We start from the raw sequence: 17,492 nt of genomic DNA, 5'->3' as shown, positions 1-17,492 counted from the left end.
AAACGGACATTATAATAAGATTGTTTTTTGTTGTTGTTGGCATCGGTCAGTCTTCGCAGACTATGGAGTAGCGTTGTCTGAGGTGGTTGAAAAGCGTCGTCTTGTGTGGCTGAATAGACCAATGGCAGATTTTATTGCAGACCTGACATATGAAGACTGGTGCATCTGGTAGGGTTGGTTTGAATGTGCCTCACTGACTGGCTTTGCGCCTTTCTCGTTTGTCATCATCAGCAGCAGCATTCTGGATGAGGTCTTCTCCCCTTTTCAGGACATCAGAGAGATGTTGCTTCCAAGTTTTTCCGATCCCGACACTACCAATAGATTCCCAGTTGACCAGTTCATGTCAAGTGCTTATCCTTGAAGCGGAGTAGCGATCGACCTTTTCTTCTGTGTCCTGATGACAGTTCCGTAGAGGAGATCCTTGGGAATGCGACCATCTTCCATTCGACTCACATGTCCTAGCCATCAAAGGCGACGTTGACATATAGCAATGATGGGATACCCGCATTGATGGGATACCCGCCTTGGGCATGACTTCATTGTTTGTGACCTTGTGTTTCCAGGAGATTTCAAGAATGCGGCGTAGACATCTCAAGTGAAATACTTGCAGCTTCCGTTCTTCTAGGTCGCCCATGATTCACTACCATAGAGGAGCGTGCTGATTACACATGCCTTGTAGACCTCCATTTTTATTGTATTGGTGAGCTGTTCTCCCATACTTTCTTAGATAACCTGGAGAGAGTAGAGACCTCCTTGCTGTTGTTGCTGCTCTCTGCATTTTTCTTGCAGTTGCCGTAGCGAGACGATCATGTCAATTGTTGATCGCTTGGAGCGGAACCCGCACTGTGATTGTTGGTTCACAGCAAAATCACGAATGACCTATTCCAGTTGAGGAAATATGATGGAAAGAGCCACCAAATGTCCATTTAGGGAGTGGTAAAATCCAAATTTTACACCAAATTTGAGCTGTTTTTGTTTTGTTTTGGGGTTTTTTTGTCACATACATGCGCATATTTGTGGGGCTTTGGGGGCGTGAGCAAGGCGGCAAAAACGAAGGGGAGATGGAAGAAGGAGCGGTAAAAAAGAATCATTAAAACAAAAAAGGGTGTAGAAATTATGAAAAATGTTTTAAAAATTTGAACAATACATACAATTTTGGGCTTTTAGCTATAGCGAATGCCTATAACCCCCCTTTTTTTTTGCTTTTCTCTTTTTCAAACCACCGATAAAATGGGTCAACCTTTTTTAATTTCGGGATGTTGATGAAGCGGGCGTCAAAGTTTATATTTTCCGCAGCCCCAGTTTAGGATCGGCCGCGGAACGCCACTGAAATAGGCCTAGGTCTAAATTTCAGAAAATGCAACCGTATGGATGCCATTAATTTCAGCTGCCCACCCAGTAAATTATTTTCCCTAATCGCCCACCCAATAAATTATCCTTATATACCTCCCTACTTGCCCCCCCCCTCAACCTGCCAAAAATCGTTTGTCCCTTCCCCTACCGACCTGCCAATCCCCCCATTCCCTGCCAAAATATCTTGGCCCCCACCTATAGTGCACCACCCGGGGTAGCCCTATGATCGTAAAAATGATCAAAATTCAAATCTTGGTACCTTTGTCATTACCCACAGTCATTGCCATAGATGTACTAACATAGCCTGTTAGTGGTTCAGCCGAAAGCCGTGTAGGCCTACGTTTAAAAAAAAAATTTGAATGAGGCTTCAATTTCGTCAATCACTACTGGTCGATTACGATGACATTTCGGTTCTAAGAACTTGGAAACTTTTCTGATGAGCGTTTTGATCTTGTTCCTCTTTTAGACTTATTTTTTACCAAATCTGTGGATTTAAACACGTTACCATGGCACAGCGTCATCATCCCTATATCTTCATGTCAAAAATTGCCGTGATAGTACGGCGAATCCTCTCGTTTTTCAATAGCTATACGCATGGCGATTTTGTTCGAGATAGGCCGAGCGACTCAGGATAAGCATCATACGACTTATCATATGAGATACCACCAAGTTTCTATTCTACATATTATTACGATTTGCGTACATGCTCTAGTACCACATGTAGTGTTGCTATTACAAGGAAATTCGATTTGTTTTCAGGTAAAACCCAGGTTTTGTTTTTAATACACTAACTTGAAATTAAATACACTAATTAGCGGCCATTGTTGTTGGCTCTGGAAATATTTTTACTGCATTTTATGCGTAACAATTTTTAAATCGCAGGTTGAAATTGTGATATATTTCATTTTGAGAATTACAATTATATAAAGGAACATTTAGCCCATTCACCTAAGATCCAGGTGTTGTATAGAATATATTCAATCACAAGTCTATGTCACAATGCATATGTAAACTTTCTTTATCCATGTCAACAATAGAATATTGGAGTATGGAGCTGTATGAAAAAAATATTTATAATATAGGGTGTTGACATTGTGCATGGCATCAGAAGGTAGCGAAAATATATGTTTCACTTTTTTTAAAACTATATATGTAGCCTATAGCTTTTATCAACCTTGCACCTGCAAAGTTTCAGGTTCGAATTCCTAAAAATAATGGAGTTAGACTCATTTTTTACCAAATCTGTGGATTTTAAACACGTTACCATGGCAACAGAAGATAGCGAAAATATATGTTTCACTTTATTTTACTATATATAGTTAGCTTTTATCAACCTTGACACACCTACAAAGTTTCAGGTTCGAATTTCTAAAAATAACGGAGTTAGACTAATTTTTTACCAACTCTGTGGATTTTAAACACGTTACCATGGCAACAGGAAATCATGAAAACACGTGTTTCACTTTATTCTACTGTTTATGGTTAGATTTTATCAACCTTGACATATTTGCAAAGTTTCAGGTTCGAGTTTCTTAAAATAACGAAGTTATGACTCATTTTTACCAAATCTGTGGATTTTAAACACGTTACCATGGCAACAGGAAATCACGAAAACACGTGTTTCATTTTATTTTACTGTTTATGGTTAGATTTTATTAACCTTGACATATTTGCAAAGTTTCAGGTTCGAGGTTCTAAAAATAACGGTGTTAGACTAATTTTTTACCAAATCTGTGGATTTTAAACACGTTACCATGGCAACAGAAGATAGCGAAAATATATGTTTCACTTTATTTTACTATATATGGTTAGCTTTTATCAACCTTGACACACCTGCAAAGTTTCAGATTCGAGTTTCTTAAAATAACGACGTTAGACTCATTTTTTACCAAATCTGTGGATTTTAAACACGTTACCATGGCAACAGAAGATAGCGAAAATATATGTTTCACTATATTTTACTATATATGGTTAGCTTTTATCAACCTTGACACACCTGCAAAGTTTCAGGTTCGAGGTTCTAAAAATAACGGACGTTAGACTCATTTTTACCAAATCTGTGGATTTTAAACATGTTACCATGACAACAGAAGATAGTGAAAATATAAGATTCACTTTATGTTACTTTATATGGTAAGTTTTATCAACCTTGATATATCTGCAAAGTTTCAGATCCAAGATTTAAAAAATAACGGAGTTAGACTTATTTAAAACCTTTTTTCCCATTGATTTTCATCAAAATCACAAAAATCATGGTTTTTGACGTTTTAGCTAAGATTTTGGTCACGTGACTTGTAAATGAGAATTGGTATGCCCAAATATGGCATCATTGTTGTGTTAGCTTTCCAAATAACCACATCAAGCAGGCCACCTAATGTATGCAAACAGCAGACAACATGATGCACACTTTTGGTGGTCCGCTTGATTTCCAATACTAGCAGTCCACCACATATTGACATCTAGTGTCACACCAGATGTCAACATCTGGTTGTCAACTGGATGTGCCTAAACCGGAGTGACACCGGATGTCACATCCAGTGGACCACCAGTGGGCATCCAGTGGGCATCTGGATGCGCGAAACGCCTGTGTACACTATTATAACATGGATAGTCCCCTAAAACTTTCAATTTATTCTGTACGGTCATATAATAAAGATTTATGGGGCTAGGCCATGATTGATGTTGCTACATGGAATATGTGTTTTCATGTGTTCTTAGTCAAATGAAATTGAGAAATATTCATCTTAATTATTCCAGTTTTGATATATTGTGGAAATATGTATGTATCTATGTGCTTTAATTAATTATGTAATGAACACTCATTCTCAATGGACCTATTAAAGTATTATGGCCTACTTGACTTGACTTGACTTACCGCATATTCATCTTCTAAATGAGTGTTTCCAGTCTCTGGGTTCTGTTCTTGAAGTGATTTTAGTCTAGCAGCAAACTCCTCTGCTTTAACAAATGAGTTCTTACAGAATAGGTGCTCCAACATGGCATCATGAACATATGCATATTGTTCCTGCAAAGGAAATGTTATTACAATTAGTAACAATAAACATAGTTGAATTTATGGAAGTCTCATTATGGATTTGTCAGTATAAATAAAAAATACCTGTTATACACATACAACGTGGTACACAACTGTCACTATAAAATGGACCAAAATGACATTTATCATGATTGAGTCACTGAAATACCATACATGAATGAATATTAATTTATTTTATTTGTTATACATACAGGTGTCTGTACTATGTTGGCCCTGCTGTTCCTCATACTGAACACAAAGTTGTAGATATCCACCTGTCCTCTCTGTTCAGCCATTTCCATCATGGTATGTATGGCTATAAGAGCACCTGTACGCCCTGCACCAGCACTGTAAAATGGGAGGGAGGAAGGTAGAAAGGAGGAGAGAAAGAAAGAAAAAATGAAGACAGATCTATCATTTTTGATAAACAGAGATTTTAAACAGCTCTATAGGCAAATGCTTTGGCACACACTTACCAGTCAACATTAATAGGTAAATTTTCACGGGAAAATTTTCTGGACACATGACCAATGCGTATCAATGTGAGTGTAACCTCGAGCCTGATCCCTGACCCCCGGCGGTGATCTCGCTATTCAAGTCTTAGTAATTTTGAATTGGAATAGTATTCTTGGCCACAATTTTGATACAAATTTGTGCATTGCAAATTTATTGAATATTATGTTATCTTAATTTCTTCACAATATAATCAAAATGTCATTTCAAAAATATCTATCTACGGAAAAAAATATCTATCTACGGAAACTCTTACCAAAATATTATTATACTTGCGACAAGTAACTTATTTTGCATCAAAGGAGGAATTCTTCCTATTCAAATACATTGAAAGACCACCCGCTGTGCTTGGGTCACATTCCATAATGCTAATATGTCTGCGCCCATGGGTGTCACGTGAAAATTTACCTATTAATTTTGACTGCTTACCAAGTCATCAAATATAGCACATCTAGGGAATGTGTATTCAGACATGAAACTGTATCATTTTAGCTGCATCCCATTTACCATGTTTACCTACCTGCAGTGAATAAGTAGTGGAGCATTCCTGTCCTGATAATGTTCATTGACCTCTTTCAGCAACTGGAGGACTGGTGTGCAATGCTTGGGTATGTCTTTATCGGGCCAATTGGTATAGTGAAACTGGACCACCTTGCGAGTACCTTCTTCACCCTAAAAATAATATATTAATATATTAATCAAGATCAATCATAAATACAGGTAAAACCATAGTGGGGGAGCAGGGCACCAAAAACAATTAAAAAAAACACAATGTAAAAAAACCATTGAAAATCATCCATTTTTGAAGGAAAATCGAAAAGGTCCACTTTTGAGTCTGCCACACCCCCAAAAAAATCCTGGCTACAAAAAATGGGCCATTTTACCAAAGAGTGGAAGGACACGTCCCCCTGTCCCGTGGGATTAACGCCCATGGCTGTGGTCAAGACATACTGTTCGAATTTCAATTAATAATTATGTACTATTTCACAATAGTTGTTTACTTACATTCTTACTAATGGTGAAATTCCTTATCAGATAGTCTGCATGTTTTTGTTCTTCACTGTCAAAAGTAACATCAAAATCACCAAAAGTCTCATGGGTACCTTTATCAGGCCAGTACTTCACACACTTCAGCTGAAAGATTAACAGAAAAACAACTTTTAGAATATTTTAATTTAAAATAATTTAGACTTCAACACTACTTGTTAAGTTTGCATGCTGATCAGGTTGGTCTGGAACCATTTCCAAGAAAACATCAGAGCTAAAAACATTTGCTGATGATGAGGAAGTTCCTCAAAAGCGCTCCCAGTAAGCAAAATAAACAAATAATGTTGAAGTCTAATTTTGAATTATATTATTCTCATTTTATTACCACTACATATGAATCTGCAATTCTATATAAATTTTATATCACCCAATCAAATATTGACATCTTTCCCAAAGACAAGGGCCATTCTACATCGTATCAACTCCTGTGAGAGAAACCAACTCTTTAGAGCATTACATGCATTCAGTCAGCATTTATAAATTGGGTCTTGCTTCATGAGGTAAACCATTGGCAGAGCAACCAGTGGCACTGCATAATTACTGAATGCTTAAAGTATGCAAATTTGGTAAAAGTAATTCTGATTTTTATTTTAATAGGTAAGTGGCAACCTCCTTAGAACATGTTGAATGATTTAGGGCAATCTACTACATGAATTAGCAGCTCACTTTAAACCCAAAGTAATTAAGATGCAGTAAAACACTAAAAGGTGGTTATGCCAGAGCAATGATCATAGGCCATAGTGCCTGTCTCTTGATCCTCCTTCACACAGAGTCTTTTTATGTTCTATATGCTGGCTCCTTGGGAGGAGAGAGACAAGAAAGGTAAAATGGGCCTTGTAAAGATACATACAGCAATGGCACCACTTGCTAAAACTAATACTGACAAAGAGCTAATCTATTCATACCTGCCCAAAGTTCCAGCTCTTTTAAACAAATACTTATTGTAATAATCCAGCAATTTCAAAAGTTGGTATTTTATATTCTGGAAAAGCTTTATGTGATGGATGCAAATTTTCAGAATTCCTGCATTTTCAATTTCTAGAACAGAGGAGTCAAATACTTGACAGTAATTTGCTGGCCTCACCTTTCCAGTTTCAATAATGTTACAAGCCATCACCATAACTGAGATGTTTTCTTGCCAAACCATTCTCCAATAGTCATCTATAGTAATGTCTTTTGGACCTGTCAACATGATCAATAGATAAAACACAATAATAACCATCAAATGAAAATGTTGTGAGTAATTGCTAAAAGGTGTACAACATTCAGGGGAGGTGCCCTTTTTTGTTCTTCCAGTAATCATGGTTTTCTACATTTTCTCTTCAAACCAGGACCAAACATTGCAGTATCATGACTGAAATACCATGATGGATAGCAGTGGCATGATAGCCAAGGGTGGAAGCTCCCCTCTGAGAAGTCATAGAATTTTTCAATTTAAGAGTGCTACATTTGAATATCTTTATTTAGCATTGTAACTATGATTGATACTCACCCTGTGATGCAATGTAAGCTCTAGGATTGTTGACACCCTGCATGTCAGAGAGGGAAGAGGATTTCAGAATATTATAATATACAAATCATCCACAAAAATATTAAATTAAAGATCCAAATTGAGACTTGGCTGAAGTATTACAATATGAAACAAAAATGCTTACCTTGATGTAACACGCATTGATGTAGTCAGAATCAGGGTCATCTTCAAGAGGCTCTAAAACAACACGGGAGTGGTCATCTGAAGCAAAAAATCATAGTGCTGATTAAAAACAAAATACTTGGCTGTTTGGGTTCATTTTTTGTGTGTAAAATATTTGAAAAGTTGATACCACCTTTAGCATCATAACAGGAAAGTCTTGATTTTAGATTAAAGTCTATTTATCTATTGTAAAACTTTATATTTTGTCACTACATCATTTCGAGGGTTCAGAACCAGAAAGCCGTAACTCACTATGACCAGCTCTCACAAACTGAGCATAAAGTTGGCACCTTGCTTTGGTCTTCAAAAATCAATATTTCCTCCACAACGTCTTTTGTTTTCTATTGAATTTTGTCATGATTAATGGACTGTGTCTTCTGTAGTGCCCAGGCGACTTAATGCTCATTTGTGGGAGCAGGTGATTATGAGTTGATGCTTTCTGGCTCTCAACCCTCGACTTAATGAATATCACATGCTTATGCAAATATTAGACCCGGTCCACACAAGTGTGTTTTTTCCCATCGATTACGAATACGATCGTGTCATAATCGTATTATAATATTAGTACCGTATGTCCGCTCAATGTCGTTGGCATACTACAATCGTGTCATCATTCGCGAATGATGAAAATTTCCATCATTGGGCCGGTTTCTTGCATGATCGTGTCGTAATTAATGATGAAAATTACCTGTGTGTACGCATTTTGTCGTTGTATTTATGTTTACTCAATGGGCTTCATAATTACCGTAGCATGATTTTATTACGACACAATGATGAGGTGCTGACCGTGTGGACGCTCTCATCATTCATGTATTATAATCGTGTCATATTCAGGTAATTATGACACAATGACGAAAATATACTAGTGTGGACTGGGTCTTAATTGTGTGCGAGTAAAATTTGAAAATTATTTTAGACTCTTGCAGCAAGAAAAATAATATAATGACTCCTTACATGCTTACAAAGATTGTATTACAAGCAACAATGACCTGATATTAGGCGTGGAAACACTTACATGCCACAACATTCCTGAATCTGTTCTTCCCTTTGTTTTCTGGTTTCTTTCCCATTGTTGTAGGTCTACACAGGTTCTTAGGTAGACTCTGTGAAAAAAGTATTAGTAGTAGGTAAAGGGTACAGACAAAACCACAATCGCATTGTATTAACTGGCTACTGATGTTAACCACAACATCAGACACAATAGCATAGCCAGCCAAGTCAGTCAAGAGGGTGAAATATTCTTCTGCAGCATTCTGTCAGATACATTATTGTCCCATTCTTATTCAGTGGGTGTGGCTTGTAAATAATTCATGTTATTTTATTGCTTTTCAGCTGTATAATATAATACAAAGGACAGGGCAGGTGTACTAAATTCAGGGGACATGTGATGGGTGGTCATGTAGTTTGGTGTGCTAGGCTATCGGTCGGAAGGTTGTAAGATCATGAGCTTTCTCATTTATCCTCTATCCCACTCATTGTGGCCCTAAACGTGCAGACACCACAGTGGGTGCATAGCATGCTGTGGTTCGGAGAGTCACGTAAAATTGTGGTCCCATGTACCAGAAGAGCAATATCTGGACATGTAAAAGTTGCAGGCCTTTTCTTAAAGAGCAGGGGATCAGCCCGGGCCTGTTGTCTGTCACACTCAGCATTGAGGTCAACTTGCGCTGCCCTTTTGGGCTTGGTAGCATATCGACCCGTGGCACGCTTTGAGGAATCTGAGTATTCAGAAAGCGTGGATAAATGCCGTTTTATTATTATTATTAGTGGCAGACATCAGATGGATGAACCAACAACAAATAGATCAGACAGAAAGCAAAGGATAGAGCTTACCTCCCATTCTTGTTGAAGTTCAGCATTCTGTCGTTTACCCTTCACATAATTAGCAAAGTCTTTAACATTCACAGCTGGCACTATCAGCCTTGTTTTGATAGAATTTGTAGAAACCAGACTAGGACCTGCTCCTGCTAATTCAGTAGGTATTGGTGGTGGTATTGGATGGGCTGCAGCTCCTTGTATGCTGGGTTCCTGTTCTACTTCTACATCAATGCTGTCTATGACATCAAGACTGGACATGGAACCTGTAAAATATAAATTTATTATTCAAGATATTTAAGTGTAACAAATGATATTTTGAATCACATTTTTATGATAGATGATCCATAGTGGTTGGTGTATGGTATTAAAAGAGCATGCAATATCCAAATTTTGCATCTACTTTTATGTGACATGATTTGGATGGAACTTTGAAGCACATTATTGCAGCCTGTTAATGATAAATAAAAACTAAGAGACATACAACAAATGTCTCAGAATAACTTTTGATCAATAAACTGAACTGAATTTTAAAAAAAGAAACAAAAATGTAACAAAAGCAGCCAAGTTTAATGGTTTCTATTACAGAAACTAAACAACAAAAACAACTCATCAGTCACATCTTAATCATGCATGTCAGTTGACTGAAGTATGATTGAAATTTAAAGGCAATGTTCTTCATTGTTGAGTGAAAGCCTACCTCTGTTACTACAACTTGTCATTATTGGTATCTCATCATCATCATCTGCAGTCTTTTTGTATATTACTTGAGCAGGTGCATCAAGAGCAACATCCTCCTTTATAGTATTCCTTTTCCTGAAAATATTGAAAATACATAAATGTCTTGATAAAATGTACAGGCTTTGATGCATCTGTATTTTTTTTTTCAGAAAAGGCCTGATGGGAAACATAAACAAATCAGAAATTATGCTTAAGCTTTGACCTACTATCCCATTTCACCCCATATTGCTCACATACAAAAAGTGAAGGATTAGATAAAGAGACCTGTCACTTCATGTCTGATTTCAAGCTGAAAAGACAGTACACTGTAGTATCAAAATTGGAGAGAGGGATGGGTAAGAGCATAGGGCTGAATATATACTCAAGTGGCATTGTTGTATGCATCAGAAATAGATCATTGACTTCAATGAATTCAGCATTGTTGGTGCGCAGAAGCATTAAAATTTACGGGGGACAAGCACATTTTGTTACGATGTTACTTGGATATTTGCAAAAAAAATGTAATTTTAGACTATTTTAGTCTCAAATGAAGTTAGGCAAAGTTCACTAATTAATAGACCAGTGTGTGCGCAAAATTGTTAAATTTCACTCTATTTTAGTCCAAAGCATGGTGTTTTGGAGCTAAAAAGGAAGACACACAGGGCAGTCAACATTAATGGGTAAATTTTCACAGGAAAATTTTCTGGACATGTGACCAATGTGTATCAATGTGAGTGTAACCTCGAGCCTGATCCCTGACCCCCCGGCGATGACCTCCTATTCAAGTCTAAGTCATTTTGAATTGGAATAGTATTTTTGGCCGCAATTTCGATAGAAATTTGTGCATTGCAAATTTATTGAATATTATGTAAGCTTAATTTTGCACAATATCCTCAAAACGTAATTTCAAAAATATCTATCTGCGGAAAAAATATTAATCTACGGAAACTCTTACCATAACATTATTAACTTGCTACGAGTAACTTATTTTGCATCAAAGGAGTAATTCTTCCTATTCAAATATATTGGTAGACCACCCGCTGTGCTCAGGGTCACATTCCATGATGATAATAGTCTGAGCCCATGGGTGTCACGTGTCCAGAAAATTTTCCTGTGAAAATTTACCTATTAATTTTTACTGCAGGGCAATTACTGCTTTATTCTTTAGTCTATTAGGAACAATTAGGACTTTTAGGGGGCACCCACCGTCTCCACCCCTACACCATCCCTCACACTTCAAACAGCTACTTCACTCCCTGCTGATGGATAATACTTTTAATACTAACTATTGCCTTACCTAATTACAAACCAGAGTATGATAACCAAAATAAGGACAAGTAACACTGCAATGACAGATATGGTGATATATAATGTCACCCCAGTAAATCCTGTTGCTTGATTGGATATTCCATTCGCACCAGTGGTGTTGACATCTGAAAAAAATATATATTTCATACAAAACAAGATGGTTTATGAAAGAGCAGTTGTATATATTCAGAGATATAAAGCTGCAAGTATAACAATGAAATTAATGCTTCTATAGTGCTTGTTGATAATCTTTCATTCAACAACTCTTCCTATACATTTGTATAGGACCCAATGCAAAATTATGAAACATTTGAATCCCTAAATCTTGTTCATATTCACTCCTTTGTTTCAGTTCTCTCCTATTGGTCACTTTTAATGTCACTATATGAGATTAACTTTTTACTATTAGCTATTATATAACACCTAAGTAGATCCTTGTCATTTGATTGGTTGGTTGATGGTCACATGTCATTCAATAAATAAACTATTTTACGACCTACGTCACTACCGTGGAATTTGGTTATATGCGCCGTGCATTTTCGTTATATGCACCGTGCATTTTTGTTATATTCCGTACGTTCTATTGCACGGCACGGCTAGATTGCATATTTTTTCAGTCCGATCGGCCAACAGTATAATAGGCCCAACCGGGTTACGGGAGATTTAAAACAACAAACTTAATTTGCCTTTTGAAGAAATAAAATCCACATCTACAAATAAAACCGCGATGATAGGTCTATTCCGATTTTTTTTTTTTGGGAAAGAAAAAGTAGAAAGCAAGAAAGTGAAAAGGTAAGCTTACAATATCCATGGTTAGGCCTGGGGACTAGGTAAGCTTAGTTAAATTCTCTTTTTCGTAGCAAAAACCTGGTATAAATAATATTATACCCTTATAATGATACTTTTGAATGGCTTATTTTTGGATGATACAACAATAGGACTATAATGCAATAAAAAAGGCCTTGGCCTACTTGTCTACGATTACAAAGCCATTGCAATCAACCAATCAAATGACAAAGGTCTACTTAGATGTTATATAAAACAAATAATGAATGTTTTTCATTCGTGCAATGGAAAGAATATTTTCATTCGTTGAACAATGGAATGTTCCATTCAACTCAGCTTCGCTTCGTTGAATGGAACATTCAATTTTTCAACTCATGAAAATATTCTTACCATTGCACTCATAAACATTCATTATTTGTATACTAGATCGCTTCTCGAAATATGTACCCACAATCGCAAAGGAATCAAAGGCAAGCGTGGCATGGAAGACACTGGAATGATTGGCTGGAAGACATCACAAGGTACATGGATGTGATCATAGTATAATTTAACAGTGTGATGTAAAAATTGATGAATGAAGAATCACAAGCAATTCAAGATAGGGCTTACTAAATTGTAATGAACTCCTGTCAACTGTAGCAGGAGCTCAAAACTAGTGGCCAAGCCAGATATTCTCATTCCAAAAGTTTTAAAAAGAGATTTATAGATTTGCTTTATATTTCCCATTTTGTTGATTAGGATGTTTTCAAACTTTCTCAATGTCGATGGAATGGAAATATATTTAGGATGTCAAACTTAGTAATATCTAAAGTAATTATTCTCAAAATATTCTCATAAGCTTTCCAATCACTGTTTATTTTCTACCTTGTGGTGTTGTCTCTGTTATTATCATTCCAGGAGGCATTGTTGTAATCTTCATATCAGAATCAGATGGTAAGGTTGGTTTGTCAGTAGGTGGTGGTGAAGTTTGTACATCAGCTGGTGTCCTTTTTTCTGTTGTAGTACTGGCTGTAGATGGTGGGTATAATGGAGGTGACTGAGTAGGTGAAGGCAAAGTGGTGAAAGTGACCGATTGAGTTGCAAAGCCTTCTCCTCCAGGACCAACAGGTCTTACTGTCAACTGGTAGTTAGTTTTTGGTGTTAAGCCTGCAATATTTCTTGATATAGCACCTACAAAAACTGTAGTTACACTGTAAAGCAATGACATAGTGATCTGATCATAGATGTTGTATCCAATCACAGGTCCATCCCCTGTATCAGTGTATGGATAAGTATATGGATTCCATGCATCCCATTGTATTGTCACTGATGTTGGTGTAATAGTCCCAGCAACAATTTCAGGAGTTGAAGTTAATGTAAGAGGAACTGCAAAATGATGAATAAAAATCACATATTATGAGCTGTGGAACTACCGAAGGTGGAAATGAAGCATTACTTAGCACTTGAAATTAAAATGATCATAAACTATCCATCTAAGGTAATTCAAATTATTATGTACCCGATTACCTTGCAATAGTGTGTATGTGTAATAGTATACAAATATATACTGCCATGAGAGGTTCTGGTTAAAACTATGGGCCCGAGGTGAGATCAATAGTACTATTTTCCTGAGGGGCGCAGCCCCGAAGGAAAATAGTACTATTGATCTCAGCGAGGGACCGTGCAGTTCTTTGAACATTCCTTTTGTTTGTGTTCTGTGCCTCAGTCCGTTTAGGCCCGGCTGTGGAGCACTGCATGATCTGACTTTTGGAATAATTTCGCTTTTGATTTGATTCTTGTTTTTAACTTGTTTAATTATTGTTCATGCATTGTTGTTGTTGCCATTATTATTTCACTTGATTGGACTTGCATAGTGACTCCGGGTGGTGGAGTGGTCTGCGTTTTGCCGGTTCCCTGTTTTTGCTCTGTTTCTTCTCCCGGCTCGGCTCCCCACCTATGAGTTGCTGTGTGCTTCCAATCTTGTGCAATAGTACCCAGTCAATTTCTTGCAATATTGTGTCCCCCATGTGTAATAGTATGTTTAAGTTATGCTAAGTTTTGTTTTTAAATATTTGTTCCCTAAGTTATTATGTTTTGTAAAGCACCAGAGGTTATTTGCGTTGGGCGCTATATTAAAGCTCTCTTTATTATTATTAATTAAAGGCCCATTCAGTGATTTGCTCATCCGGACGATTCAGACTTTGGTACCTTTGTCATTGTCATAGATGTGATAACATAGCCTGCGAGTGGTTCAGCCGAAAGCTGTGTATTTAAGACAAAATAAGACATTTCACAGGAATCTGTAATTTAGATACTGACAGTATCTAAATTAGCTACATGTAATTGAATGGGGCTTCAACTTCGCCAGTACTGCTGTTTTCTTCGTTTTTTGCCGAATTTGTCATTTCAAAAATACCAAATGACAATTTGAATGACTTATCCTTCACTTTTAAGCAATTTATAAACAATTTTATTTTTTTTACACTTGCGCTGGGATCACTGAATGGGTCTTTAAGGTCATTCTACAACCTGTGCAGCATCAAACCAGCACTTTCAGTACTTCGTTATCAAGTGAGTATGTGAATCCCCTGTTCCAGTCCTGGTCATGGCTGATTTTTCTTAGATTGGCTAACTCAAGTGAAAGAATAATTATATTGTATAAATGAATTAACTAAAATATGTGGTATAAATATTCAAATAGATTTCTATCACTCACCAAAATATTGAGGGTAAATCCATGCATTTGCATATGCCAGGACACCATTCTCTTCAAATCTGACATTACACAAAATTGATGATGGTACTGGATGGGTTGCATTTGGGGTAATAAGAAACGTTATTTTCAGAAATCTTCCATTTCCAGTTCTTGTTGCTTGTACTTGTTCTCCAATTGGTTGGAATCTACTGTGGGCGTTAATATACTCCAATGCCACTTGGTCTGCTGTTGGTATGACTTGGTCACCTGTAACAATACATGTCACTTGTAGTGCTTGATTAGGATTGGTCTTCTCATAGCTGACTTCAATGATTCCTATGAGGGAAAAATCATAAATGATAAAAACTTTATGCCACATTTTAAATTGAAATATGTGAATTACTCCCAAAAAAAATGGATCAATGGTTTTTTGCTTCTTTTTTTCTTGCTTCTTTTTTTGTTGTCAGTTTTTCTCTGACAGCAAACCAATTAAACAGTCAATCATATCATTTGCTTTTATCCAGCAATCACATTTTTGACATCTGCTGAGTTGTTTTGAAATAGTAGAAGACATTCTACTTTCAAAATTACACCAACATTATTATAATATATACATATACATATTTTACAGATACAAATGACTTTATACAGAGTATTTTTCAACTTTATAAGTATTGGTTACTAATTTTCAAATCAATGGGCTCTTTCATGCATTTGAAAGGGAACTTAGTCACCCACTCAATATCCATCAAAGTACAAATTTGAAAATATTCCTTAGAATGTAGAAAAAAAACATGTTAGGTGAATTGTTTCCTGTGTTGTGGGATTATACCTATTGAATTTAGGCCTACCAGTTATATATTTTAAAAGGGCATTTCATGATCCACAGCCTCATTCCCCCACTTTTCTAAAAAAAAAAGAGATTTTTATACTACTGGCTACATAAAGCTTATGTACCTAATATTTCTTAATTTGCGTATAAATTTGTTTAGCGAAAATATCATGAAATTTGAATTACGTTCTGGTACACCAGAACAAAATTACAACACATTGTCTATGGAGCAATGTAAGCTAATGTAATACACATAATCATGCATAACTCGCAAATGCAAAATTGGAATCAACAGAAATTTTGGGAAAATGTCATAAAAAGAGGATGCTAGTATCACGAAAGACTCCTTTGGGGAGGGGAGGGAAAGGGAAAGGGAAAGGGAAAGGGAAAGGGAAAGGGAAAGGGAAAGGGAAAGGGAAAGGAAAGGGAAAGGGAACGGGAAAGGGAAAGGGAAAGGGAAAGGGAAAGGGAAGGGAAGGGAAGGGAAGGGAAGGGAAGAGAAGAGAAGAGAAGAGAAGAGAAGAGAAGAGAAGAGAAAAAAAGAAGAAAAAGTTGTTTTCTCCTCCCCAGTTTGAACCACCAACCTCTCAGGTATGGAGCAACCAACCGGCAATAGCAAGCCACTGTGATATGTGATTTTTCATCATTACGTAATTGCATCACATTGGATGCTTGGTGTTGCAGGCACTTTGTAGAACAGTGTTGTGTAGCACAGGCTGTCAGGTCTTGGTGAAGGGGAAGTTATGCTCATTAATATGACTAATGCTACCTACCAGTTTGACATGAGGCTCCACCCCATGCTGTCTGACAAAGGGTATTCACTGGACATTGGCCAGAAAGAGGATTACATGAGACATCATTGTAACAATGACAGGTTTTGGTACAATCAGCAAAACATGATGTATCTGAAATGAAGTCAATGTATAATTTTACAAACCTAGCTTACACATTTGGCTGAGTAATATTTCACAAACATGTCTATCTAGATAATATTTATCAATTTGGCAAAGGTATCAAGGCAACCGCACAATAAAGAAAATATTGTAACTGCACTACCAAGTATGCTACCTACTGTAGTGCTGTTACAATATTTTGAGGAGCTTATTTTCTTATGTTTTTTATTGTTTCTGCTTCTTATTTGTTTGCCATTATTTCAAATTAAAAATTGCTAACATTGAGCTGAGCAGACCTGCTAGAACTTTGACCCTACGCATCACTTTTGCACTTACGTCTTTGGCAGTTTTCCAAATTTACACCAATAGATGATATATATCCAGGTTCACATAGACTCAGTCCACTATTCAAATCAGCATCACATTTACCAGTCACTCTGTCACATGCTGCACCATTCAGACAGTGACATTCTATGTCACATTGTGTTTCCCAGTATCCAGTATGACACTGACTGTTCATGCATCCATTTGTCTTGTGACAGTTGTTGCAGTTACATTTATGTATGCAATCATCACCATAGTAACCAGTAGGGCAGGTATCTATGGGAACTAAAATAAAATCATATGTCTCGTTATCACATCCTCTGCTCTATGCGGACCTGTTCAAATATGAGCTGGTGTTTATCACAATTGTAACAGTAGTCACTCGACCATCCTGACAGACACATACCATCAGCACATCTTCCTGTAAACTTGGCACTTAATGTACTATTATCACAATGACAGAATTGATACTAAGCAACACTTACTTTGACAATTGTCAC

At 36.8% G+C, this 17,492-nt stretch overlaps 1 protein-coding gene across 1 annotated transcript in view; it reads right to left on the bottom strand.

The window, feature by feature from the left end:
* The window catches only part of LOC140167785 (uncharacterized), a 31,216-nt gene extending 13,945 nt beyond the window's left edge, over positions 1 to 17,271 (bottom strand). The window contains exons 1-15 of the mRNA XM_072191079.1: positions 17,005 to 17,271; positions 16,549 to 16,680; positions 14,965 to 15,279; positions 13,134 to 13,634; positions 11,473 to 11,608; positions 10,156 to 10,271; positions 9,474 to 9,721; positions 8,656 to 8,743; positions 7,603 to 7,679; positions 7,440 to 7,476; positions 7,032 to 7,129; positions 5,906 to 6,034; positions 5,421 to 5,572; positions 4,600 to 4,735; positions 4,229 to 4,378 (exon numbers count right to left, since the gene is read on the bottom strand). Coding sequence (XP_072047180.1) covers positions 4,229 to 4,378; positions 4,600 to 4,735; positions 5,421 to 5,572; positions 5,906 to 6,034; positions 7,032 to 7,129; positions 7,440 to 7,476; positions 7,603 to 7,679; positions 8,656 to 8,743; positions 9,474 to 9,721; positions 10,156 to 10,271; positions 11,473 to 11,608; positions 13,134 to 13,634; positions 14,965 to 15,279; positions 16,549 to 16,680; positions 17,005 to 17,188 — 2,499 coding nt within the window. The 5' untranslated portion in view covers positions 17,189 to 17,271. The remainder of the gene's footprint in view (positions 1 to 4,228; positions 4,379 to 4,599; positions 4,736 to 5,420; positions 5,573 to 5,905; positions 6,035 to 7,031; positions 7,130 to 7,439; positions 7,477 to 7,602; positions 7,680 to 8,655; positions 8,744 to 9,473; positions 9,722 to 10,155; positions 10,272 to 11,472; positions 11,609 to 13,133; positions 13,635 to 14,964; positions 15,280 to 16,548; positions 16,681 to 17,004) is intronic.
* Positions 17,272 to 17,492: the final 221 nt, after the last annotated feature.

Source organism: Amphiura filiformis, chromosome 1 (assembly GCF_039555335.1).
Source record: "Amphiura filiformis chromosome 1, Afil_fr2py, whole genome shotgun sequence".
Taxonomy (NCBI): domain Eukaryota; kingdom Metazoa; phylum Echinodermata; class Ophiuroidea; order Amphilepidida; family Amphiuridae; genus Amphiura; species Amphiura filiformis.
The sequence above is the reverse complement of the archived record's forward strand: the minus strand, read 5'-3'. Positions and strand labels throughout refer to the sequence as shown.